Here is a 26386-nt window from a genome sequence, read left to right as displayed (position 1 = left end):
ATCATAAAGTAAAATACTAGATTGTTCATTGTTCTTTTGTCATTTTGTGTCTCATTTTTGTAATATTTTGTCTTGTTTTGTTGTTTTTTTGGTCTTTTTTTTAATCTGGCTTTAGTTGTTTGTCTCATGTTTTTGTCATTTTGTGTTTGCTTTTTGTCTCGCTTGCGTTTTTTTCTGTCTAATTTAATGTTTCTTTTTTGTTTTGTTTCATGTCGTTTCTCTCATTTTTTGCTATTTTGTTTCTCATTTTTGTAATATTTTGTCTCGTTTATGTTGTTTTTTGCCTTTTTTGGTCTGACTTTTATCATTTGTCTCACATTTTTGTCATTTAGTTTCTCGTTTTGTCGTTTTGTGTTTCCTTTTTGTCTCGCTTGTGTTTTTTGCCTCAATCTTGTCATTTTGTGTTTTGCTTTATTCCTTGTTTTGTGTATCGATTTTGTCATTTTGTTTCACTGTTTTGTCATTTTTTGTCTCATTTGCTGCTTTGTAGCTTTTTTGTCAAACTTTTTGTCACTTTTTTGTTTTGTTTCGTGTCATTTGTCTCATTTTTTGTCATTTTGTTTCTCGCTTTTGTCATTTGTGTCTCATTTTTGTAATATTTTGTCTTGTTTTTGTTTTTTTGTTGTTATTCTTGTCTGACTTTTCTTGTTTGTCCCAGTTTTTTGTCGTTTTGTTCCTTTTCGTCATTTTCTTACTGTTTTGTCTAATTTCATGTCACTTTTTTGTTTTGTTTCATATCATTTGTCTAATTTTTGGTCAATTTGTTTCTCATTTTTGTAATATTTTGTCTTGTTTTTGTTGTTTTTGTCTTTTTTGTCTGACTTTTATCGTTTGTCTTACATTTTTGTCATTGTTTCTCGTTTTTGTCGTTTTGTGTTTCCTTTTTCTCACTTGTGTTTTTTTGCCTCTTTTTTGTCATTTTGTTTTGCTTTATTCGTTGTTTTGTGTATCGTTTTTGTCGTTTTGTTTCATGTGTTTGCCATTTTTTGTCTCATTTGTCCATTTTTTGTCACTTTGTAACTTTTTTCAAAGTTTTTGTCACTTTTTTGTTTTGTTCCATGTCTTTTGTCTCATTTTTTGTCATTTCGTTTCTCGCTTTTGTCGTTTGTATCTCATTTTGGGAATATTTTGTCTTGTTTTTGTTGTTTTTTTGTCTTTTTTAAAAGTAAAACACTTTATCATTCAGTTCTAGGTACCTGTGACTAAATGTTGTGTTCCTTTGTAGACACTCTGGAAGTTGTAATGTGGAAATGATAAACTGAGGCTGAATGCTGTTGAAAGTGAACTTATTTTTCTGAAGAAATCGCAGGTTGTTCATAATATTTTGTAAAAAGATAATTCCTTAATTGTGAACATTTTCAGAATGTACTTTTTTGCACTAAAACAAAGTAAAAATGTGAAATTGTGGTTGTTTATCAGTTATTATGCTGTGATTTTACTGACATTCCTGCTCTAAGCTGCCAGCTCAGTGACCTGTGACTAATATTTCACCACAGACCAAATAATTACAGCTGATTCATCCTCAGTCAGAACATTTTCATCTATGTTTTGGACTCAGATGATAGCGGAACCATTTACCATAGCTCATGGTTCAGCGAGCTGATGCTTCTGGGAACGTTCCAGCTGAGAGGTGCATGGTGATAATGGGCTGTGTGCATTAGCAGGGTTATGGCTGTGCTTTGACTACGGTGTTTATTGACTGTGTTGTGAGAGGCTGTTATGGAGGAAATACTTTAGTGTTTCACCTGCGTGGAGTTTCATAAATCATATCTTCATAGCTGCACTCATGTCTGCAGAACACTGTATAGCTGCTGCTGGAGATTGTCGAGACTTTACTGCTTTGCTCCGAGCAGCTCGAGTGGCACTCTGTCACAAGACGTGGAATATATTGTTTACTGGACCGTGATGTTTCCTTTTAAGTTTCCCCCCAGTGAGAATCAGATTTTTAACCTTGTTAACATGTCCATGACATGTTCTTTACATGCTGGAAGACACATCATGAGTGATGCAAGCAGTAAGCAGAAGAGGGGCAGCAATGGTATAGATGGCTCAATATTTAATTGTGGGACTTTTTGTATCCTAGTTGACATTTTTGCTGCTTTCAGGCCTAAAATCAACATGACCGCCTAAAACCAAGCACCACATGGCATTTTATAGAAAGATTCTTCTAAATATTATATATACAATTGAGTAAAATTGAAATTGAAAGTTATTTATAAAGATATCGTAGTAAACCTGTTGACTACTTTATATTAAATAACTCAGAAAGCCTTGGAGTCTGGCCAGTCTTTTCTTCAGGAGGAAATGACATCATGTGGAGCAGGTCATGTGATCTGGAATTAACACACTTCCTTTAGAGGTGTTTTTGTAATGGATAACTTAGTGGAAAGTGATTTCTCTGACACAGATACAGTTTGATATTTTCCATATAAAATTTGATATATTGCCAAAAAAGAAATATCTGTCATGATTATCTCAACTTAATAAAAAGAACACAATCCAAACTATTTCTGAATCAGCTCATTTTATTATTGTTTAGCTAATTAGAAGATGGTTGTTATGAAATTTGGACGGTTATTTAGTTAACATTTTAGTGATATTCAGTCATTTTCTATTAATAAGTGATTGTTTCCATAATAAATAATTATGGAATTTGTAACCACATGATCATAAAGAACATAAAAAAACATTAGATTTTTACTTTTAATAAAATGTGTCCAAGATATACCCCATGGACTTCAAAAGTCCCTCTGTTATATATTGATCCGGACAAGTTTTGAGTCATTTTGGACAATTTTCTTGTCAATTTCAACAGGTTTTATGTCAGCTTGGATAATTTTTGTGTATTTGGGATAATTTTCAAGTCATTTAGGACAAATTTTCCATAATTATGGATCATTTTCAAGTCATTCTGAAACTTTTTTGAGTAATTTTGGACCATTTTTGTGTCTTTGGGATAATTTTCAAGTCATTTAGGACAAATTTTATGTCATTTCGGATTAATTTTCCATAGTTTTTGTCAGTTTTAAGTCATTCTGGACGGGTCAATATAAAATTGTGGGACTTTATGTAATATAGTTGACATTTTAGTGATATCCAGTCATTTTTATTAATAAGTGATTGTTTCCATAATAAATAATTATGGAATTTGTAAAGATATGGTCATAATGAACATAAAAAACAAAAGTTTTTTTCTACTTTTAATAAAAATATTGACCCAGGAACATCGAAGCCATTTTAAGTCAGGAAGGCAGCTTTTTATTAAGTAACAAAACTTTAAGATTATGAAACTGTGAAACACACAGATGAGCTTTTCAGGGATTATTCAGCGTCTAGAGATGGACTATAACTGTGAACTGTGATTAACCGCTGAGTGATGTGAAATGACTGTTGGTTTATTCTTAATTATTCACATTCACTATTGTTTTTAGCCGTGGAGTGGAGCTACATTTATATTTAGCATTTCAGTATTTAAAAAAAAAAAACTCTTACAGGAATAGTTTGACATTTTATAAGTATGGTTCTTCTCTGTCTTCACAAGAACTGATGAGAACGTTGATGTTCCATTTATGTTTGTATAGATATGAAGCTAAAGCCCACAGAGGATTAGCTTAGGTAAGCATTAACCCTCCTGTTGTCCTCATTTATGGCACCAAAAAACATTGTTCCTTTGTCTGAAAAAAATCCAAACATTCAGCAAAAAAATTCCCCATATTTATAAAAATTTACAAAATCTTCAGGAAGAAAATTTCTTCAAAGTTTCCCTTAGAAGTTTTTTTTTTTTTTTTAAATCCAAATTTGACAAGAAATAAAAATTTTAAAAAGAAAACGTAAATATTTGCAAAAAATGAAGAAAAATCTTCCAAAAAATCCTAGAAATATCTAAAGGGATTTCATATATATCAGTAAAAGTTCTAATATTTTCTTTAAGAACATTTGGGAAAAAATCAACCAAAGTCCAGCGAATTTCACTGAATTTTGGTTGTTTTTTTCCCGAATGTTCTTAAAGAAACATTTTTTTTAACATTTCCCTTTTTCCACAAAAAAAGTTCAAAAATTTACCAAAAATGTTGAAAATGTAGAAGTTTTCACTGTGAAAATATGTATTTTTTCCACATTTTCAGACTTTAAAACGGGTCAATTTGACCTGCAGGACGACATGAGTGTTAAGGAAATAACAAAATCCACCCACCAATTATCCATCCATCCATCCATCCATTATCTATACACCGCTTAATCCTCACTAGGGTCATGGGGGGGCTGGAGTCTATCCCAGCTGACTCAGGTGAAGGCAGGGGACACCCTAGACAGGTCACCAGTCTGCCACAGGGCTACATACAGAGACAAACAATCACTCTCACATTCACACCTACGGGCAATTTAGAATGATCAATTAACCTCAGCATATTTTTAGACTGTGGGAGGAAGCCGGAGTACCCGGAGAAAACCCACGCATGCACAGGGAGAACATGCAAACTCCATGCAGAAAGATCCCGGGAAAGCCGGGACGCGAACCAGGGACCTTCTCGCTGCAAGGTGAAAGTGCTAACCACTACACCACTGTGCAGCCCACCCACCAACTAATTTCTAATAAAGCTCACTAATTGCTACAGCAAGGCAAATTTTTTTTAATGTGCCAGAAAGAAAGAAGTATGTTGCCCAGCACAGGATCCAGCCAAGCAGTAGTCCTAGAAACCCCTGTCAACCCAAAACCGACTGACTTTGTGCTTCAACAGTGATGCTGTTCTTATTGGTGAGCTTTATAGGTGCTGCCAGGCTCATTTTGTTGATATGGAGAGAGTCAGGGTAGCTGTTGTCCCTGTTTCCAGTCAGTGTGCATCTCCTGGCAGCAGCCTTTTAGTGAAGCGAAGACATCTCAGCAGGAAGAAGCAGCTTTTTCTACAATGTCGAACATTTGATCATTAGATCGGTGGCCAAGAAACTATTTGGTACATAAACCGCAACAACAAAGTAAAACCTCATGATTTTATGGTTTGATCGTAGTAAAAAAATAATCTGGTGTTGCTATTTTCGACTATCTCTGAGCAGAAACCTAGAATGTGTCCTTTAACATGTATTACAGGTTCAAGCTGTGCAGCCAAAACGGTTCAAATTCACAGAAATGTGTTTCAAATTCCAGTAGAGATCCCAAAGTTTCTAAAGATACTAAATATGCCAGACTGACTTTTATGTAAATGTGTTTAAAATCAAATTGAGAATATTTTAGTTTAATGAATTTTTGCAGCTCTAAAATATATGGAATGAGTAATTATTTCATTTAATGTGGGATAGGATGGTTTTTAAAAAGTTAAAGGCACAAAATAGTAAGCAAAAGAGAACAAACTAATTGAGCATGAAGCTTGTATCATAAAATAAATGCAGCAAAATGAGGTATTAGATCAGAAGTGTCAAACTCATTTAGTTCAGGTTCCACATTCAGCCCAGTTTGATCTCAAGTGATCCGGACCAGTAAAATCACAGCATGATAACCTATAAGTAACCACAACTCCAAAGTTTTCCTTTGTTTTAGTGCAAAAAAGTACATTCTGAAAATATTCACATTGAAGGAATTACGTTTTTACAAAACATTGTGAACCAGACCCCAGGAAGAATAGCTGCTGCCTTGCAAAAGCTAATAGGTGATCTCAGTAAAACAAACAAACAAACCTGAAATTTCTTCAGAAAAATAAATTCAATTTCACCAACATTCAGCCTCAGTTTGTCATTTCCACATTACAACTTCCAGACCACAGAGTGTCCACAAAGGAACACAACATTTAGTCACAGGTACCTGGAACTGAATGATGTGGTATTTTACTTTATGGTCAAAATGACAAAAGTCAGACAAAAACAAGACAAAAACAAGACAAAAAGCCCCCCAACAAAAACAAGACAAAATATTACATAAATCAGACGCAAAATGACAAAAATGAGACACAAAACGACAAAAAATGAGACAAACGACACGAAACAAATTTAAAAAAAGACAAAAAAGTTACACAAATGACACAAGATGAAGAATTACAAAAGCAGGAAACAAAGCAACAAAAAAGTAGACAACACAAGTGAGTCAAAAAAAACACAAAATGACAAAAATAAGACAAAAAACACAAGCAAAAAAGAAACACAAAAAGATAAGAAAACGACAAAAGTCAGACAAAAAACAAAAACAAAAAACGAAACAAAAAATAGACAAAAAATAAGACAAAAAATGTTAGAAAGTGACAAAAATGTAGAAACAACACAAGTGAGACAAAAAGGAAAAACAAAATGACCAAAATGAGAAACAAAATGACAAAAAAAGAAACAAATGGCAAAAAAAGACAAAAACAACAAAAACCAAGACAAAATATTACAAAAATGAGACACAGAATGACAAAAAAAATAGACAAACGACACGAAACAAAACAAAAAAGAGACAACATATTATACAAAAAAGTTAGAAAACAACAAAAAAAGGGACAAACGACAAAAATTAGACAAAAAATGGCAAAAGCGAGAAAAAAATGACAAAAACATGAGACAAAAGACAAAAAAGACACAAAACAACACAAACAAGACAAATATTACAAAAATGAGACACAAAATGACAATAGAACAATCTAGTATTTTACTTTATGATCAAAACAACTTGTCATGGTCTAGAAATTATTTTAAATTTATAGTTTCACTAATTTACAATCTGCAGTTCATGCCTTCTCTGGAATTTTTACACTTTGAGGGCCGGATTGGACCCTCTGGAGGGTCGCTTTGGTCCACAGACCGCATGTTGGACACCCCTATATCAGAAGTTCCAACCGTATATTATATTATAGTTCACAAAAGTATGGCTAATCTTCTGTGTTGCTGGTTTCCTGAGCAGATCCTGTCTTATGTCAGTGATGCAGAGAAAACATTTCCAACCAATCTGTAGGAAAGACTGAAACCTCAGCATCAGAGCTCCATGCATGGACGCCTTATCTCTGCTGCTACTGTCTCTACTGCGCTGCGGTTACTGCTCTACTGTAATTTGATCCATTTTCTGTGCAGGTTAGTGTGCTGTGATAGGGTTCCCATTCTCTTTATTACACTCTGATAAGATCCTCCTCTTTTATTGTGCCGTGATAGGGGCCATTAGTTCAGCTGGATGCTCGCCGCAGCGTTTGGACAGGAGTTTGCCCCAATTAGGTTGACCTGCATTTATGAAGAAGACCTGGAGGGAAAAAACTATGTTGTGGATTTCTCTGAACACAGCTTTCAATATTGAATGGGATCATAGTTTCTTTGCCTAATTAGTTGAAGAAATGTGTTATTGTGGACAAATCTAAAGCGCTAGTGAAGGTCTCACGCGAGGTGCAGCAAATGCAACAAAATACCAGATTGTTGCATTTGCTTTTATAACAAGTGACCTCAAAGCTCATTTATCTTCATTCTGCTCCACATTTTACCATATTGCCTTGGGTAACATTAATATTTCATGGGATTTTGCTTCAAAAGTTACTCACCTTTAACTAGCTACTGTTTGACTTTTACTACATCACTGCCTGTTTTTATTCTAACTGTGTGCTGCAGCGCTCTGTGTATTAACCCTCCTGTTGTCTTCATTTACGGGCACCAAAAAATATTGTTTCCTTGTCTGAAAGAAATCCAAAAATTCTGCAAAAAAAAACCTTCAGGAAGAAAATTTCAATAATTCCTTAAAAATTTCCCTTTAAAGTTTTCAAAAAAAAAAATAAATTTGGCCAGCAAATTCTCGTAAATATTTTCAAAAAAATTGTAAAAATCCTCCAAAGAAATGTTAAAAATATCTAAAGTGACTACATATATATATCAGTAAAACTTCTAATATTTTCTTTAAGATCATTCACAAAATAAATGTTCTTTAAAAAAAAACATTTTTTTAACATTTCTTTTTTTCCACCAAAAAATGTTCAAAAATTTCCCAAAAATGTTGAAAATGTGGACATCAGAAGTTTCACTGTGAAAATATTTTTGTCCCACATTTTCAAACTTTAAAACGGATCAATTTTGACCCCCAGGACGACACGAGGGTTAATCCTCCTGTTGTCTTCATGTACGGGCACTAAAAAATATTGTTTCCTCGTCTGAAAAAAATCCAAAAATTCAGCAAAAAAATTAACCAAATTTCTGAAAATTTGCAAAACCTTCAGGAATAAAATTGCAATAATTCCCTAAAAATTTCCCTTAAAAAATCCCCCAAATTTGCCAAGAAAATTCTTGTAAATATTTTCAAAAAATGACTAAAAATCCTCCAAAGAAATCCTAAAAATATCTAAAGTGATTACATATATATCAGTAAAACTTCCAATATTTTCTTTAAGAACATCCAGAAAAAAATTAACCAAAATCCAGCAAAATTCGCTGGATTTTGGTTAATTTTTTTGGTGACTGTTCTTAAAGAAACATTTTTTTAACATTTTTTTCTACCAAAAAGATTTTTCAAAAATTTCCCAAAAATGTGGAAATTTTTACTGTGAAAATATGTTTGTTTGTTTTTTTTCAAATTTTCTAACTTTAAAGTGGGTCAGTTTGACCTGCAGGATGACACGAGGGTTGATGTCTACATCAGGGCTGTCAAACTCATCTTAGTCCAGGTTCCACATTCAGCCCAATTTGATCTCCAGTGGACCAGACCAGTAAAATCACAGAATAATAACCTATAAATAACCACAATTCCAAATTTTTACTTTGTTTTAGTGCAATAAAGTACATTTTGAAAATGTTCACATTTAAGGAATTACCTTTTTACAAAACATCATGAACAAACAGAAATTTGTTAAGCAAAATAAATTCAGTTTCATCAACATTCAGCCTCAGTTTATCATTTACACATTACAACTTCCAGATCACAGAGTGTCTACAAAGGAACACAACATTTAGTCACAGGTACCTAGAACTGAATGATGTGGTATTTTACTTTTAAAAAAAGACAAAAAAACACAAAAACAACACAAAATATTGCAAAAATGAGACACAAAATAAAAAAGCGAGAAACAAAATGACAAAAAATTAGATAAACGACATGAAACAAAAAAGAGCCAAAAAATTAGATAAATAAGTTAAAAAGCAACAAAAAAATGGACAAACGAGACAGAAAAATTACACAACTGACACAAGCGAGACAAAAAATGACACAAGCATGAAATAAAATGACAAAAACAATACACAAAACAACGAATAAAGCAAAACATAAAATGACAAAAATGAGACTAAAATCTCAAGGGAGACTAAAAGGAAACACAAAACGACAAAAACATGAAACAAACGACAAAAATGAGACAAAACAAGACAAAACCCAACAAAAACAAGAGAAAATATTTCAAAAATGAGACACAAAATGACAAAAGAACAACGAGCAATCTAGTATTTTACTTCATGATCAAATCAACTTGTCATGGTCTAGAAATGATTTTAAATTTATAGTTTTACTAATTTACAATCTACAGTTAATGTCTTCTCTGTAATTTTTACACTTTGAGGGTTGCTTTTGGCCCATGGGCCGCATGTTTGTCACCCCTGGTCTACATTAAAGCAGATTACACTGTTTTTTGGGTTTTTTTTTCATCCTGACTGATTCCTGTTTGTAGATCTTTGTCGTGAGCCTCCTCTTCCTTTCGTTTGTGTTGCAGAGCTTTGCAGAGAACACCATGAATGAGTTGCTGGGCTGGTACGGCTACGACAAGGTGGAGCTGAGAGACTCTGACAACCTGGAGATTGGGGAGATGCCACAGCACATCTCTGTCCTCAAAGGTACAGAAATCTAATCATCTGCAGCACTAAACTTTACAAAAACAGCAAAAATGAGACAAAAAATACAAAAGTGAGAAGCAAAATGACAAAAAAAATTAGACAGACAACACAAGCGAGACAAAAAAGCACAAAACGACAAAAATGACACACAAAGCAATGAATAAAGCAAAGCACAAAATGACAAAAATGGGACAAAAAACACAAACGAGACAAAAAGGAGACACAAAATGACAAAAACGAGAAACAAAACAACACAAAAGAGACAAACGACAACAGTCAGACAAAAAAAGAAAAAAACAATAGAAACAAGACAAAATATTACAAAAATGAGACACAAAACGACAAAAGAACAATCTAGTATTTTACTTCATGATCAAAACAACTTGTCATGATCTAGAAATGATTTTAAATTTATAGTTTTACTAATTTACAATCTGCAGTTAATGTCTTCTCTGTAATTTTTACAGTTTGAGGGCCGTGTTGGACCCTCTGGAGGACCACTTTTGGCCCGCGGGCCGCATGTTGGGCACCCCTGGTCTAGGACATGTACAGTGAATCTATTAGAGGTTTTTTTCAAAAAAAAAAAAAACTGCTGCTTTCTGCAGCCAGAACATTTCTAGCAACAGCAATGATACTCAGCTGATGCATTAAAGCTGCATCTGAACAACCAAAACAAAGAGCTGGAAGAAGCTAAAGGAGACGAAGCTGTGAGGAACTGCAGTCGGTTGATTGTTTTCTGTGGGATTGTTAAGACAAGCAAATCTTTCACATATAGTTGTTTGGTTGTTTACTAATAAAAACTTGTAAAAGTAGTGATTGGTGCAGCTTAAATGGATTTAGATGTTATGGACGATGCCTAAATTTTGAAGTGAATTTTAGGGGATTCAACATAAACATATCCATGTTTTCTCATTTGTGCTTCTTAACCCTCCTGCTGTGTTCATTTACGGGCACCAAAAATATTGTTTCCTTGTCTGAAAAAAATCCAAAAATTCAGAGAAAAAATTCCCCAAATTTCGGAAAATTTGCAAAACCTTCAGGAAGAAAATTCCAATAATTCCTTAAAAGTTTCCCTTAAAAGATTTATTTTTTTTAAAAATCCCCCAAATTTGGCAAGAAAATTCTTGTAAATATTTTCAAAAAATGAGTAAAGATCTTACAATCTTAAGAAACATTTTTAACATTTCTTTTTTTCTACCAAAAAATGTTCAAAGATTTCCCAAAAATGTTGAAAATGTGGACATCAGAAGTTTCACTGTGAAAATATGTATATTTTCCACATTTTCAATCTTTAAAACGGGTCAATTTGACCTGCAGGACGATACGAGGGTTAAGTATTGAATGCATTTTTTAGGGATGTTCGTATCTCACATAGTGGCAGGATTTTCAGAGTGTGCTGCTCATCAGTTGGGCAGTAAACACGTTATTTTGCTTTGTTTTTCCCCGTCTAGAAAACTCGTTGCCAAAAATCCCAGCTTCAGCAGAGAACAGCGAAGGCTCTCCCGACCGAGCCAACAGCTCGCAGTCGCTGCCAGGATCCAGGAACGGAGTCGCAGAGCCCTCCACCACCACCACCACGCCGTCCACCTCCACGCCCAGCACCAAGGAGCATGGCAACCTGCCCATCATGGTCCCCATGATCCCCCCGCCGCTCATCAAGCCCCCTGCAGGTACACAGCACTCATGCCTTTTTGGAGAGATTAGTGCAGGAGATTAATTGAAAAGTAGTTTAGGCTTATACATATCCTTTTTTTTTTTTTTTTGTCAGAGAAAACACTTTTTTTCAAAACGTTTTTTTGAAAGATTTTTACTCACTTTTTGAAAATATTTGCAACAAATTTCTTGCCAAATTTGGGGGATTTTCTTTTCAGAAAACTTTTAAAGGAAAAAAAAAAGAAATGTAAAAAAAAAAAAGTTTTTTTAAGAACATTCACAAAAAAATCAACCAAAATCCAGCGAATTTCACTGGATTTTGGTTGATTTTTTTCTGGATGTTCTTAAAGAAAATATTAGAAGTTTTACTGATATATATGTAATCACTTTAGATATTTTTAGGATCTTTTGGAAGATTTTTACAATTTTTTTGAAAATATTTACAAGAATTTTCTCGCCAAATTTGGGGGATTTTTTGAAAATAAAACTTTTAAAGGAAACTTTTAAGGAATTATTGAAAACATTAGAAGTTTTACTGATATATATGTAATCACTTTAGATATTTTTAGGATTTCTTTGGAGGATTTTTTGTCATTTTTTGAAACTATTTACAAGAATTTTCTTGGCAAATTTGGGGGATTTTTTTTGGGAAATTTTTAATGAATTATTGGAATTTTATTCCTGAAGGTTTTGCAAATTTTCCGAAATTTGGGGAATTTTTTTGCAGAATTTTTGGATTTTTTTCAGACAAGGAAACAATTTTTTTGGTGCCCATAAATGAAGACAACAGGAGGGTTAATCATGATGACTGCCAGAAAAAAAACAATACACAGTATCACAATGTGCTCAATCCTCAGAGCTGGTATATGCAGTTCCACCTGGTTTGGGCTTTTATCTTACCAACAAGGTTACATTTTAAATTTCCCTAAAAGATCAAGGTCACTTTGAGCCCAGTGCTGATTGCTGATGTATTCACCCAAACACACACCAACACACACACCAACACATTAATTTCTCCAGTCAGAAAGAAGAAATGTCAGATTCCCTCCACAGCTGTTCTCCAAACAGGTCACTTTGCATTGAAGCTACAAACCTACTTGCTGATTCTTCAGCATGAAAACTGAATGTTTATGCAGCATTAAAAGTTTGAGCCAGAGAGCTGCTGTGTGAGGCAGGGACAGGCCACTAATGAGCCAGCTACCTGCTGTACACCTTGTTTATCTCCACCTGCCCAAGTGTCAATATTACCCCGTCAGCCCTCTGAGGAAACGTCCGCTCTCCTCGGCCAGACAGAGGGCTTCATTATCCCTTGCGTCTGCTGTGGACAGGAGGCTGGGACGCCCCGGCGGAGGGAGCGAGCCGCCTGGCATCGCCCAAGAGGAGTCCCCGCTGGCCCTGCCTAGGCGGGGAAACAGATGGTGTGGTCCCACTTAAAGCCCAGCGCCGACTAACCAACCGGCCGACGCCTCCTTCAGCTCGTTTCCCCTCACCCCCACAATGAATTATTCATGTGCCCCCACAAAAACCGACAAAGGACCTTTTGAGGTGCAGGTACGGCGAACGATGGTGGCATTTAGTATGGAGGCTGGATAATTACTGCCCTGTTATTCCCCCCTCATGCAGATGTGAGTGTTTGGAGATGATGCTTGTTATAGGAAGGCAAAAAACAGCTCCACCTCAAGATGTCTCTTTGTATGAAAATGCTGAGATATTGTGAAAGGTGTTGAGATTTCATATCACATGTTGGTCTTCCATCCTGTTTATTATGCTGTGGTGCATGCTTTTTTTATACCCCGATCCACCCATCCAGTCAGCTTAGAATTAAGCTATTTCTTGTTTTGCAGACTATGGGAATGAGACCGAACAGAGGGGAAGGAAAGACATAAAATATGCATGTTGGGTCCACCGTGCTGTCTTTAGGGCCCCGGGGAGTTATTCCCTTAATTGTGAGTTAGTCTTTACTTAAAATCTGATGGCCCTGTAGATCCATTAAGCTCTGCAAGAGGTGAAAAGCCTGGCCGGCGTGCGATAAGGAGGTGAACGGAGGTGAAAGACTAATGGGCCTGAGTTTTTTCGCCCTCACACCCGCGTACAGTCATAATGTGATAATTGGGAGATACTGGAGGGAATCTCGGAGGATCTCTCTCATTTCAACAGCAACGGCACTAAAAGCCCGCAGCTCATCATCAGCAGTCACAGTTTACCACAGAAGAGGCATTTCACCGTCGCCGAGGGGCTGTTAAAATAATTTGTTGCCCACACTGACCGCACAGCAACACTGCAGCTGCATACAGCACATTTAAATGGAGGTTAAACAACGGGCTGGATGGGGGGGCAGAAGGGGGTCAGCTGCAGATGCACTCAGAAATGTGTCAAAGCTAAACACAAATCTTCAGAGACAGATGAGATTTGAGTGTTCTCTTTTTGTCTTATGAATTTATAGTTCAGAATACTTTCTCTTGACTTTGTAAGCTGAACTCATTCCTGCCCTCCTACACGAGTCAAAGCCGCATTTTCTGAGACGGACGCTCGCACCTATCAACCGAAAAATATCCTGACTGAAAACTTGCTGCAGTCCACCTTTAATGCCACAGCCCTGCAGCCAAAAAGCCCGTTAAACATGCAAACATAGCAAACACTACTGCAACAACCACTGTTAGTGACTTTAATCTGTTGTATTTTCTTCTTTAATACTTTCATTTTTAGGGCCGTTAATCCATCATCATGATTAATCTGATTAAAAATTAATGCATCTCCAGCGCAGAATGACTCAAAACACCTGAAACGTTTCTGACAACGCAATTCCGGCAGTTTGTCCAAGTAGACTTACCGGTGATTATTTTATTTATAGAACCTTGATTAAACTGATTCAGTCTTATTCTAGACAACAACACTATCAATGCTGGTAGGTCACTGTTGTGATTCTGAATAGGAAAAGAAACTAAAAAAATGATGGAGACACACTATGCCAAGATAGAAATATACAAAAAACATGCTCTTAGAAAAAATACCATCTGGAAAATATTAGATATGTAGAGTTTAAAGTTGCCTGTAACTTTTAGTATATGAAAAAATTTTTGTTTATAAATAAAAATTTATATTCCTAATAAAAGGAGCATCAAAATGACACCATTTATCAGACCCAGAAACTATGAAAACAGAATGAATCTGTGGATTTTCTACTTTCTGAAGGTCCTTGAACTACTTATGCTTTTGTTATGAGCCATACAGTGGAAAAAACAACTAAATCATCAAAATCATTTTTTCTCTATATGTCCCATTTTAAAAATGTATTAATTTTATACATTTTAAATTATAAACACGTATATGTCTATTTATTGATTCAACTGCCAATCAAAATTTATTTGAATTGAGAATAATTACTTATTGTGTCAAATATTGCTGTTTGAAATGCGATTAACTGTGATTAATTAATTACAAAGCCTGTAATTAATTAGATTAATTTTCTAATCGCGTCCCACCACTAAAAAAAATATGTATATTCCCTTCTTTCTTGAGTCTGTTTGCTCATGCAAAAACCACGATTAATATAGATTAAAAACTAATTATATTTAATCGTAATAATCAAAATTAATCCACAGCAGCCCTGCAATTAATCTGATTAAAGCTTTTACTCGTTTGACAGCGCTATTCATTTTATAACATTTCAAACACACCATTTCAAATTTAGTCCTTTTTTATTGAGAATTGTGCCTTTTTTTACGCTACCACCAGTTAACAGACTAACTGTCCACAATCAAAATACAATTAAATGTATTTTAAACACCCTATAGCTCTAATTTTAGCATCTATTTTAGGTGAACTCCATCATAAACCCTGACTAAAGTGAATGTTTGTCACTGTGACTGTCCTTGAGGGCTGCCTGCTTCACTTGTTTATGTATTTCTTTTCTTTTTTTGTTCTTTCCCCTCATGTTTTTTAATTTCCTTCTTTTTCTTCCCTCTCTCTGCCCTCACCGTGTCCTCATCATGAATAATTTGGGAATATGTAAAAAAAAAATTAAAGTGCGGTTTCCCATTAAGTTCAGTGTTTGTGTGGAGATCAGAGATGTGTAGCCAGGAACAGCTAGTGCTCTTCTTAAAATCCTCTCAATAAATGCACTGTCTTGATAAACAAACTGCACCTAACTGACAGTTTTGTCGGTACAAATTGCGAGGATAATTTCTGGAGGAAAGCGAACCTTCTGTCAGGGGCTCTTGTGTCGTCTCCAGCATCACCAGAGGACATTCTTACGTCCACTTCAGGCTCTCTAATACCCACAGAGAACCGCCACAGACAGGCTTTTTCCATGTCCCGGGCTCATCCGGTTCGGCTACGTTTACCCATGGCAGGGCTTCATTATGACTCCTACGGCGGTTTTGTGGCTTGAATCTTGAAAAGATTTAACCAGGCCAGCAGCTGGGCTTAATCAGTGGAATTAATGGCTTTTAGTCTGTGTGTATATAATGCATCTACATGCTTATTCTCTGCTATGGATTTTTAAATTTTTACTAAACCTATAGCATATTTTTTAATCACCAAGTTTAAGGTCTGTACCACAAGGTCAATTTTGGCCAAAGCAGAAATGAAAATAAATCTTAAAACACAAACAGACTGCAGATTTTGAGTGATGGTTCTCTTGGACCTGACTGTGCAGGATAAAAGCCTGCGGCGTGAAGCACTCCATCCTCACCATTGTTGTTTTCTCTCTAGATGACGATGCATCCAGTGTGCAGATTATGTGCGCCTGGTGCCAGAAGGTCGGCGTCAAACGCTATTCTCTGAGCATGGGGAGCGAGCTGAAGAGCTTCTGCAGTGAGAAGTGCTTCGCCGCCTGTCGTAGAGCCTATTTTAAGAGGAACAAGGTAAAAGCCCTTCCTTACCATCGGCTGGACACTTTGAAATTAGATATTTTAGAGACTGCAAGCAGATTTTGCCCCAAATATACCTGCAACTACATGTCATCATCATCACATAGGAAAATATAAAAATCACACTTCCAAAAATTCACGAAACAAGTATGAAATGTATATTTAGAAATACACCTGTTACCAACAGGTGAACAATTGCTGGGAATAGCAGGAATTGCCTACATCAGCTGAAAAGCTTCTAACATTTAAAGAAATTGTTTAACAGTTTGGGAAATACACAACCATACTTACATCTGTGTGTTTAGTAGACAGCTTGAGCCAAAGGACAGCTAGCCTGGTTCAGTCCATGATGCAATATCATGAAAGTGCACATAAATAGTATGAAACTTAAGATAGAGTTTGCATGTCATGTCTACACATTTTAAGCTTTTTGCTTGTTATTGTTATATTGTTGAAATACTTATGTTTAGGGTAAAGTTTAGACAGTGGAAGTCATTTGCATCTTCACGGTCTGCAATGACATGCCAATTGCAAAAAAATGCATTCTGATAGCACGAGTGTGCTTTTGCACATCTTTCTACAACACCACTACAACACTGATCTCTAAAGTTCAGATATCTGCCGTCTGACTCATTTTTCACAATACAGACAGCAGTATAAAATGGTGCTAGTTAAATAAGCGTTTCCCAAAATGTTAAACGGCTTCTGTAAGATAATTTGCTTGGCATCGAGTTCAGTTAGCTATTACGACTTTGATGAAGTGTTGGCTGACGTTTAGGAAACTCACACAGTTGGGTTCAGTTGTACTGATGGTTAGTAGGTAAAATACTTGTTCTGAAAATGTGGTATACAAATTGTTTGCATTGGAAAATTCTGGAAAATTGGAAAATTCTTTGCTATGAGGGCAAATATCCCAGCCAGGACATTATGAGTGCATTGATGCTAAGCTAAACACTTCAGAGCTCCAGTGTTCTCAACAAATATATAATATTTATTTTAGCACGTCTAGAAAACTAAAAGATTTAGCAGACCAACCGACTGTAATGTTACAGCTAGCCAATAGCTACCATTCACAAATACCTCAGCTAATAAGAATTTTTACTAGTATGCAAACAATAGTATAAGGCTAGCTAAACAGATAGCTAGCTAGTCTTATACTATAGCATTTTCGCTAAAATATAAGGCTAGCTAAACAGATAGTTAGCTTGTCTTATGCAAGAGCATTTTGGCTAAAATATAAGGCTAGCTAAACAGATAGCTAGTCTGATACAATAGCATTTTGGCTAAAGTATAAGACTAGCTAAACAGATAGTTAGCTAGTCTTATACTATAGCATTTTGGCTAATGTTAATGCTATTTACATGGAAAACTGGTCATTTTATTTTGCACTGTTTATTTGTATATTAAAAGTTCACAAATTAAATATGTCTGGTTAATTCTGTTGAGATATGAGCAACATTCAGAGTTCACAGCTGTAGCCCGTCTGTTTTATCTTCAGGAGCAGAGTTTGCCGTAAGCCCACCATTAAAATACATCATCTGGCAAGCATTTTAAAAACATGCACCAGTTCCTGTTTCTGACAGGGCTAAATGAAGTTTTCATGACTTTTTAATAGTCTTTTTAGCGTGAGAAGGGACTTTATCCATCGTAGCTTCAGGAAATATCACCCCAAACTCTGACTCATAACATCAAAAGGTCATTTTAACTAATAACTCTATCATTACGGCTCAGGTTTGGCTTGAATACAAAATGGATAATAGCTGCATAATACTTTCATCCAGAAGCCATTAGGAAATCATGAATTTTACCTCAAAAACACATTAAGGCGAGCAACTTCGAGATGCTCACTGTGGCGCATAAGACAGCAACAATATCGAAGTGGTTATTGTGTTCTCATTTCCCCCCAGTGACTGTAGTTAAACAATCTCCTTTCTGTCTTGTACCAAAGCTGGGATATATAAGGAATTACGCCGTGAGTATGACGTGTTTTACTCTCCTGCTTGTCTGTCCTGAAGTCAGTTATTCATCCAAACATAATCACTTTTCAAGCACTGCACTGAAGCAGGAACCAGAGAGGCGTGCACCTAGAATATGTCTGTTCATTTCAGTTAGTGATATCCAATCCCTTTTTTTTCTGACACGTTTTTCCCCTAAGCATGAGAATCAAGCTGAACCTCTATTGTACTGTTGCTCATAGTATGTTTTTCATTTCTCTACCTTAACATTTTAGCTCATTTACTTTTCTAGCAAGTCTGTAGCTTCCATTGTTCTAAATGTTGAAGGGATGACAAATGATCTGGCTGGTCGTGGTGATGTCAAGGAAACCTCAGAGGAGAACATGTGACAGTTCAGAGCTGCAGAGCTTCATGTGTATCAGATCAAAAATGCGGCTTTTGAACTGGTTTTATTTTGATCTCTAAACTCCAGAGGTCAGAAAAAAGCAGATATAGGTCTTTGCCATTTGACAAGGAACAGAGTTGATAAGGCAGCTGCATATCAATCAGAGATCAACCAGGAAAGCTGTAAACATGGCATCAAACAAGACACTAATGCGAAGAAATCCCCTCTGCTTTACATTTATAGGCCTTGTCTAAACAAATTAAACAGAAATTAAAAGCACTGAATGTACATAAAGGCAGTAAAGGTAAAACATATATTCTGTGATTGTACACTGGAAAAAATGCCCCTCTCAAAACAAAACAAAACAAACTTATTTCAAGGAACTTTTACCTTGAAATAAGTGAAAAATCTGCCAGTAGAACAAGTGAAAAAAGGCTTGGAAAGATTTCTTGAAATAAGATATGATATTTAGAATATTGAGATCTTAAAATTACCGGGGAAAACTTATCTTAAACTATATTTTACCAGGACTGTCAAGCTTAGGTGTCTTAAAATAAGCCAGACATGATTAAAAAAAAAGCAGTTTTTCACTCAAAAATAGATTTTCACTTTCATGTAACCTCCTAATTTGAGGTATATTAACCCTCCTGCTGTCCTCATTTACAGGCACCAAAAAATTTCCTTGTCCGAAAAAAATCCAAAAAATCTGCAAAAAATTCCCCAAATTTCTGAAAATTTGCAAAACCTTCAGGAAGAAAAGTCAGATAATTCCTTAAAAATTTCCCTTAAAAAGTTTTCTTCCCCCAAATTTGGCAAGAAAATTCTTGTAAACATTTTCAAAAAATTAGTAAAAATCTTCCCAAAAAATCCTAAAAATATCTAAAGTGATTACATATATATCAGTAAAACTTCTAATATTTTGTTTAAGAACATTCAAAAAAAATTTTTTTTATATGAATGTTCCTATGAAACATTTTTGACATTTCTTTTTTCCACCAAAAAATGTTCAAAGATTTCCCAAAAATGTTTAAAATGTGGACATCAGAAGTTTCCCTGTGAAAATAGATTTTTTTTTTAACATTTTCAAACTTTAAAACAGGTTAATTTGACCCGCAGGATGACACAAGGGTTAAACTTATTTAGAGTTTTCTTGTAAAGTTTAACTCAAAACAAGATAATTTCAAGATTGTTTGACTTAAGATATTTAAGATGCGTTGTCTTAAAACAAGTCCCTCCATCTGCTGAAATGTCTCTTGTTAAGTGAATTTATCTTAAATCAAGTGGGATGAGACATTTTGACTAAAAACAAGACAAACAGACTTGGTAAGATTCTGAGTTTTTGCAGTGTAGGAATAATCTCCTGGACATTGTGTAGATTTTTAGTTAAATTTAATTCAGATAAAAGCCAAATTGGCACTGGATTTAATTTTGATCTCATGAATGATTTTTTTTTGTCGTGGAGCAATGATATATTGTAAACTTGTTGTTCCAGCTCTTTCCGTTCACCTGCCCCAGACTCTCGACAGAAGTTTCAAAGCGTCTCATCTCAGTGTGGCCACAGCTGCAGACCAACTTCCAACTTTCATATTCAGTGACACTCTCCGAGAAAATCTTTTGCATTCTGAGTTCTGAAACAGTCAACCTGTTGTTTTTAGTCTAACAACACCACGTCCAAAATACCCTAATAATGCACATTTCCACTGATTAATTACAGGACGACTCATTAATGTAATCAGTCTGTTGCTTTTTCAAAACTACTTCAGGAGCTTAATTGCTTGATGCAGTAATATTCAATTAAGGGTTCCTCTTCACGATCCACCCAACAATGCATGTTAGCTGGTACTGATTAGCGGCCTGTTGAAGGTAAGTTATTTTTTGCCTTTATTATATAAGACAATGGAGAGCAAGACAGGAAATGTGAGTAGAAGAGTGAAGGAATGACATGCAGTAAATGGCTATGGGCTGGATTCAAACCCATGTGCGGAAGATAGAGACATATAAGATAAGATAAGATAAGATAAGATAAGATAAGATAAGATAAGATAAGATAAGATAAGATAAGATAAGATAAGATAAGATAATCCTTCATTGCTCCCAACGCCAGGGGAAATTCACATCATTGCTGCAAGCTTATTTAACAATAAACATAGTAATAGTAATAAAATAATAATAAAATAATAATAATATTAACAATATGTACAGGGATGAGAAATTAAAATGAATAAGTACAGTATTGACACAATATTTCCATATCTATATTGTATGGAAGACCAATTCTGCCAAATGAAAAAAATAAACTACACAGTGCATTATTTTTTCCAAGTAGCAGAAATGTGCTGTATAGCTGTATATTTTTTTACAAGGTCCATGCACTGAACATGCTACATCAAATTTGCTCCAAATATACAATGCTGTTTCTTTCAGTGTGCTATTTGAATGTTTTGTTACCCTGTATAAGAAAAAACAGAACATTTTTAGCGTCCAGTATTATTACATAATTTCCAAATGTATGTCTTAAGCATTGCTATAAGTAGTAAAGCTGCATAGAGAACCACCTTTCTCCTGATTTATTGGCATTTTGTGATAGTTAACTCAGGAAGCCAACCAACTGTTGTGTTGTTACTCTTTTCTTTCTTTAACACCTTTCCAACTGGAGGTACAAGGCCTTCAAGTGTGTTCAGATGAATTATTAACACAGTTGATTTGACAGCACATCTTAAAAACTAGTTCTGAGGGACTATAACCCGACACTTAATCTCACTAGCAACTTGCCAACTACTTACAATGGAGACCTCAGCTTTTATATGTTTAGTCCAGGGCTGTCAAATTCATTTTAGATCAGGTTCCACATTCAGCCCAGTTTGATCTCCAGTGGACCGGACCAGTAAAATCACAACATAATAACCAATAAATAACCACAACTCCTAATTTTTCCATTGTTTTACTGCAAAAAAGTACATTCTGAAAATATTCACATTTAATGAAACTGAAATTTATTAAGAAAAAACAATTCACTTTCAACATTTTGTCTCAGTTTATCATTTCCACGTTAAAATTTCCAGGGCACAGAGTGTCTACAAAGGAACACAACATTTAGTCACAGCTATCTGGAACTGAACGTTACAGTATTTTACAAAAAACAACAAAAACAAGACAAAATATTACAAAAATGAGACACATAACAAAAGTGAGAAGAAATGACAAGAAAGGAGACAAACGACACAAATTTTTTAAAAAAAGACAGAAAATTGGACAGAAATAATTATAAAGCGACAAAAAAATGGACACAAACGAGACAAAAAATGACAAAAATGAGAAACAAAATGATACAAACAATATCCAAAACAATGAATAAAGCAAAACACGAAACGACAAAAACATGAGACAAACGATAAAAGCCAGACATAAAAAGACAAAAAATCAACCAAAACAAGACAAAATATTAGAAAAATGAGACACAAAATGAGCAATCTAGTATTTTACTTTATGATCCAAACAACTTGTCATGGTCTAGAAATTATTTTAAATTTACAGTTTTACTAATTTACAATCTGCAGTTAATGTCTTCTGTGTAATTTTTACACTTTACAAAGTCGAGCTGGATTGGACCCTTTGGTGGGCCAGTTTTGGCCCGCGGGCCCCATGTTTGACATCCCTGCTTTAGTCATTAGCATGACTTAATTAGCTGCCCTGATACTGTAATGTTCCAGCTAAGATACACAAAAAATAGAACTTAAGACAACACAACTGAAGCTGTCTTCTACTCTGGTTAGTAAATACAGTCACTAGAATCAGACAATCCAGTAGATCAGTCTTCTAAAATCCAGCAGATGCTACTGATCTTCTCTCTGATGCTTTTTATTGGCCTTTCCCATTACATTAGGGTCTAAACACTGATATTGGCAGAATTTATGGATATTTTCAAATGGAGTGTGTGACAGTTTTAGGGTTTAGGTCTACATAAACTCTACTAGATCTATCCTATAGTCAACAACATCATCAACAGCTGAGAACACATCATAGTTTATATAAATACCAGGATTTACATGCATGCAGTCCTGTTATTAGCCAGTCAGACGTGTTGGATGTTTCTCTCATCCATCAGCAGAATGCACATGTTGAAACACCACAAACACAGGAAAGGCCTGGCTCTGCCACGGCGGCTCAGATTCTAGATTTTGTCTGGCGCTTCATGCGGGCCATTTGTGTAAACGATACCCACATGTTTCTTTTCTCATGCACCCACAAGGTTGGCCACAACAACACAGCCTTCAGGCTTTTTTTTTCCCAGCCGGAAAAAAAAAATTGTCATGGCTGGGGAAAAAAGTATCTGGTGTGTGTGTGCTGTGGATAGAGGAGAGGAGGCGAGGGGGAGGAGAGGGGATGTAGGGGGTGGGCAACGGCTCTGGCATTATGTTGCATGAAATATCTTCAGCTGCCTCATCCATGTAACCCAATCCCCTCCTAGGGTGACTATGGCTGCTGCTTTCTCACATCTCTGCATAGCTTCACATCATGTAGCGCTTGTTTGTGTGCGGCCAAAGATGATTGATAGTTTAACTCGGGCTAATCACTTATGTGGCTGTTTACTGTGTGCCTTTAGCTGCAGGCTTCGTTTGTATGGAAGGAGCTGCTTCCTCGCTGCTCCAAATACTCACTTAATCTGTCTGTCACCTCACTCTGCCTGTTCATTTTCATTCTCTTTTTGACTGTCCACTATTGATCCGGAGACGCAGCTTGGCTCTTTCTTTCTGCCTTTGTATGCACTGCAGCTCAGCACCCCTGCGTGCGCACTGAGCGGGTTTGAATGGTGCACGCCGCAAAAGCCAATGTGAGTGGAAAGATACCAACGGAAGGGAAAGTTCACCGAGAATTTTCAGCTCCCATCTTAGACAGTTTGGAGGATTAAAGGTGTCGATTTGATTTAGGGAGGAGTTTGGCTTTCTGCTGGAGGTAAAAGCTGCTCAACTGTCACGCTTTTACACGCAGCTGTGTGGTTTTCCTCTTTATCTGACACCCACACGTACACTGATAAACATGCTCGCTCATTGGACACAGCGCCAAGATTAAGTTAGGCAATTAGCGGTGATGAATTACCCTCCGTGAGTGTGAAGCATGGCAAAAGAAAGGTGCAGGTTAGAGTAGGCTCCACTTCCTCATCGAGTCAGTCAGCTCTACGTTCCGCACATTAAACATCTCATCCACATATCATTTAGGGCTGGATTTTAAATGCTGCATGCAAGAGTCTGGAACAAATGCATCGACTGTGATGAAATATCGCTAGTTGCAGTTGCAATAGCTCCAACAATCTGCTTTACTCAGCGGCTCGATTTAAGTTCTGGAGTTTCCAGGGGTGTCAAACATGCGGCCCGCGGGTCAAAACCGGCCCTCCAGAGGGTCCAGTCCGGCCCACAGGATGACTTTGTGAAGTATATAAATTACAGAGACGACATTAACTGCAGATTGTAAATTTATAAAGCTATGAATTTAAAATAATTTCTAGACCATGACAAATTGTTGATCATAAAGTAAAAAACTAGATTTTTCATTGTTCTTTTGTCGTTTTTTGTCCTGTTTTGATTGAATTTTTTTTGTCTTTTTAGTCTGACTTTTGTCGTTTGCCTCGTTTTTGTGTTGTTTTGTTTCTCGTTTTTGTCGTTTTGTGTTTCCTTTTTGTCTCGGTTGTGTTTTTTTGTCTTATTTTTGTCATTTTGTGTTTTGCTTTATTCACTGCTTTGTGTATCGTTTTTGTTGTTTTGTGGGGTTTTTTGACTCATTTTTGTCATTTTGTGGGAGTTTTTGTCTCGCTGGTCACGTTTGTCCATTTTTTGTTGCTTTGTAACATTTTTGTGTAATTTTTTGTCTCATTTTTTGTCATTTTCTTTCTTGTTTTGTCATTTTATATCTCATTTTTCTAATATTTTGTCTTGTTTTTGTTGTTTTTGGTCTTTTTTTTGTCCGACTTTTGTCATTTTGATCATAAAATAAAACACTATAGCATTCAGTTCCAGATAGCTGTGACTAAATGTTGTGTTCCTTTGTAGACACTCTGTGATCTGGAAGTTGTAATGTGGAAATGATAAACTGAGGATGAATGTTTTTGAAATTAAATTTATTTTTCGAGTTGTTCGTCATGTTTTGTAAAAAGATATTAAAGACATTAAATGTGAATATTTTCAGAATGTACTTCTTAGCACTAAAATAAAGAAAATATTAGGAGTTGTGGACATTTATGGGCTATAATGGTGTGATTTTACTGGTCCGGATCACTTGAGATCAAATTGGGCTGAATGTGGAACCTGAACTAGAATGAGTTTGACACTCCTGGTATAGACTGTTATGTTGTGTTTATGAGACGGCTACAAGGCTGCTATTATGTCATGTGAAGGCTGATTATTAATTTTTGTGCATAAAAAATTGCAATAAAGGATCACATGCATTCTTATTGTGTACATATAGTTTAATTATGTTCTAAAGTTGCATGCATGTGGGCCACAACATTCAGTAAAGCCTAACGCAGGTAGTGAGGAGACTACACTTTGTGTTCTGTAGGTCGTTTCTGCCGCAGCACAAGGCTTTTTGTTCACACCGTGAAATTCCCCCCCGGAGACTCCAGAACTCCATCAGTGTCTTTCCCCGGGAGCACCCTCCAGGCGCGAGGGGGCAGAGTGCCGCTTCATGTCAGCCCAGAAATGTCACATCACCTCCAACACACACCCGTCTGCTCCCTGACACACAGCGCCACGGCTGCCTCCCCGCTCCTCAGCACTGTTTACTTTGCATCTCCATCGGCTGCCAGGGAGAGCTGCACGCAATAAGAGAGGCAGGGATGTCTGAGCATGCATGTGTGTGCGCACGGATGCGGCTCCTGGTGGAAATTTTGTGTGCGTGATGAAGTGTGTAAAGTGTCTGCACATTGCAGCTCAGGCTCACTGGTGGTTAGGAAGCCTTGAGGCCTGCCTGACACAGCTTCAGGGCACAGAGAGGAAGGTGATTATCTCGTAGCTGCCAGCCATTCAGCTCAAATAAAGACAAAAGTAACTCCGACTAACTAGGCGTCGAAAATGTATAAATGAAGCACATGAACTCGCATGCCTTTGTCTCGTTTCTTCAACTTTTATTGCAGGTGTTCTAAACTCCACTCACACAAAGATGCAGTAAAAATGCACTTCATTTCTTTATTTGCAGGCACATTTCACATTACACATTTTAGGTGTATTGTTATGATGGTGCTAAGCAAGAAAATGCTCTTAGCAACCTTGTAAAGCTCCAAGAGCAACTCGGCAATCCACGATTTACAGTCAGTACGCCGAGGAGACGTTATTCTCAAGGTAGTTATGTCGAGAACAGCATTTGCTGCACTCTTTAAAAAGAGATTTAGGACAACTAAATTGTCCCGCATCATTCTTTGTGTAATAAAAAGAAAATTTAGAGATGCTGGCCGCAGTGATACACTCCGATAGATACGTAGATCAATATGTAGCTGTAAAGGAAGTGTTACATTTTTAAACAGCTGAAGTGCTTACCCTGTTCTCTGTTTTTTACTACTAGTCCCAACAAGACAACCTTTGATGAGTTTTTGTGTGTACAAACAAAAATTTATGTGCAATTCTCAGAGCCCCTTGAAATCCTGTGGCTGGAAACCTGTATGGTGCAGTGCAAACAGAAGTGAACTGTTGGCTTTCTAAGACATGGACAGAAGACACAAACTTGCCTCTTTCTTTGGAGGAGTGTGATTTCCTGCTTGTTATTTGCATAGTGCCAGGACTGCA

At 36.1% G+C, this 26386-nt stretch overlaps 1 protein-coding gene across 4 annotated transcripts in view; it reads left to right on the top strand.

The window, feature by feature from the left end:
• The window catches only part of sobpa (sine oculis binding protein homolog (Drosophila) a), a 67762-nt gene that overhangs the window by 20945 nt on the left and 20431 nt on the right, over positions 1 to 26386 (top strand). For 2 of the 4 annotated variants that reach the window (XM_055005913.1, XM_055005915.1), the window contains exons 2-5: positions 9630 to 9750; positions 11202 to 11420; positions 16117 to 16268; positions 18223 to 18246. In XM_055005913.1, coding sequence (XP_054861888.1) covers positions 9630 to 9750; positions 11202 to 11420; positions 16117 to 16268; positions 18223 to 18246 — 516 coding nt within the window. The remainder of the gene's footprint in view (positions 1 to 9629; positions 9751 to 11201; positions 11421 to 16116; positions 16269 to 18222; positions 18247 to 26386) is intronic. The other 2 variants (XM_055005914.1, XM_055005916.1) reach the window with 1 other exon arrangement.

This window comes from Amphiprion ocellaris, chromosome 20, assembly GCF_022539595.1.
Source record: "Amphiprion ocellaris isolate individual 3 ecotype Okinawa chromosome 20, ASM2253959v1, whole genome shotgun sequence".
Taxonomy (NCBI): domain Eukaryota; kingdom Metazoa; phylum Chordata; class Actinopteri; family Pomacentridae; genus Amphiprion; species Amphiprion ocellaris.
The sequence above is the reverse complement of the archived record's forward strand: the minus strand, read 5'-3'. Positions and strand labels throughout refer to the sequence as shown.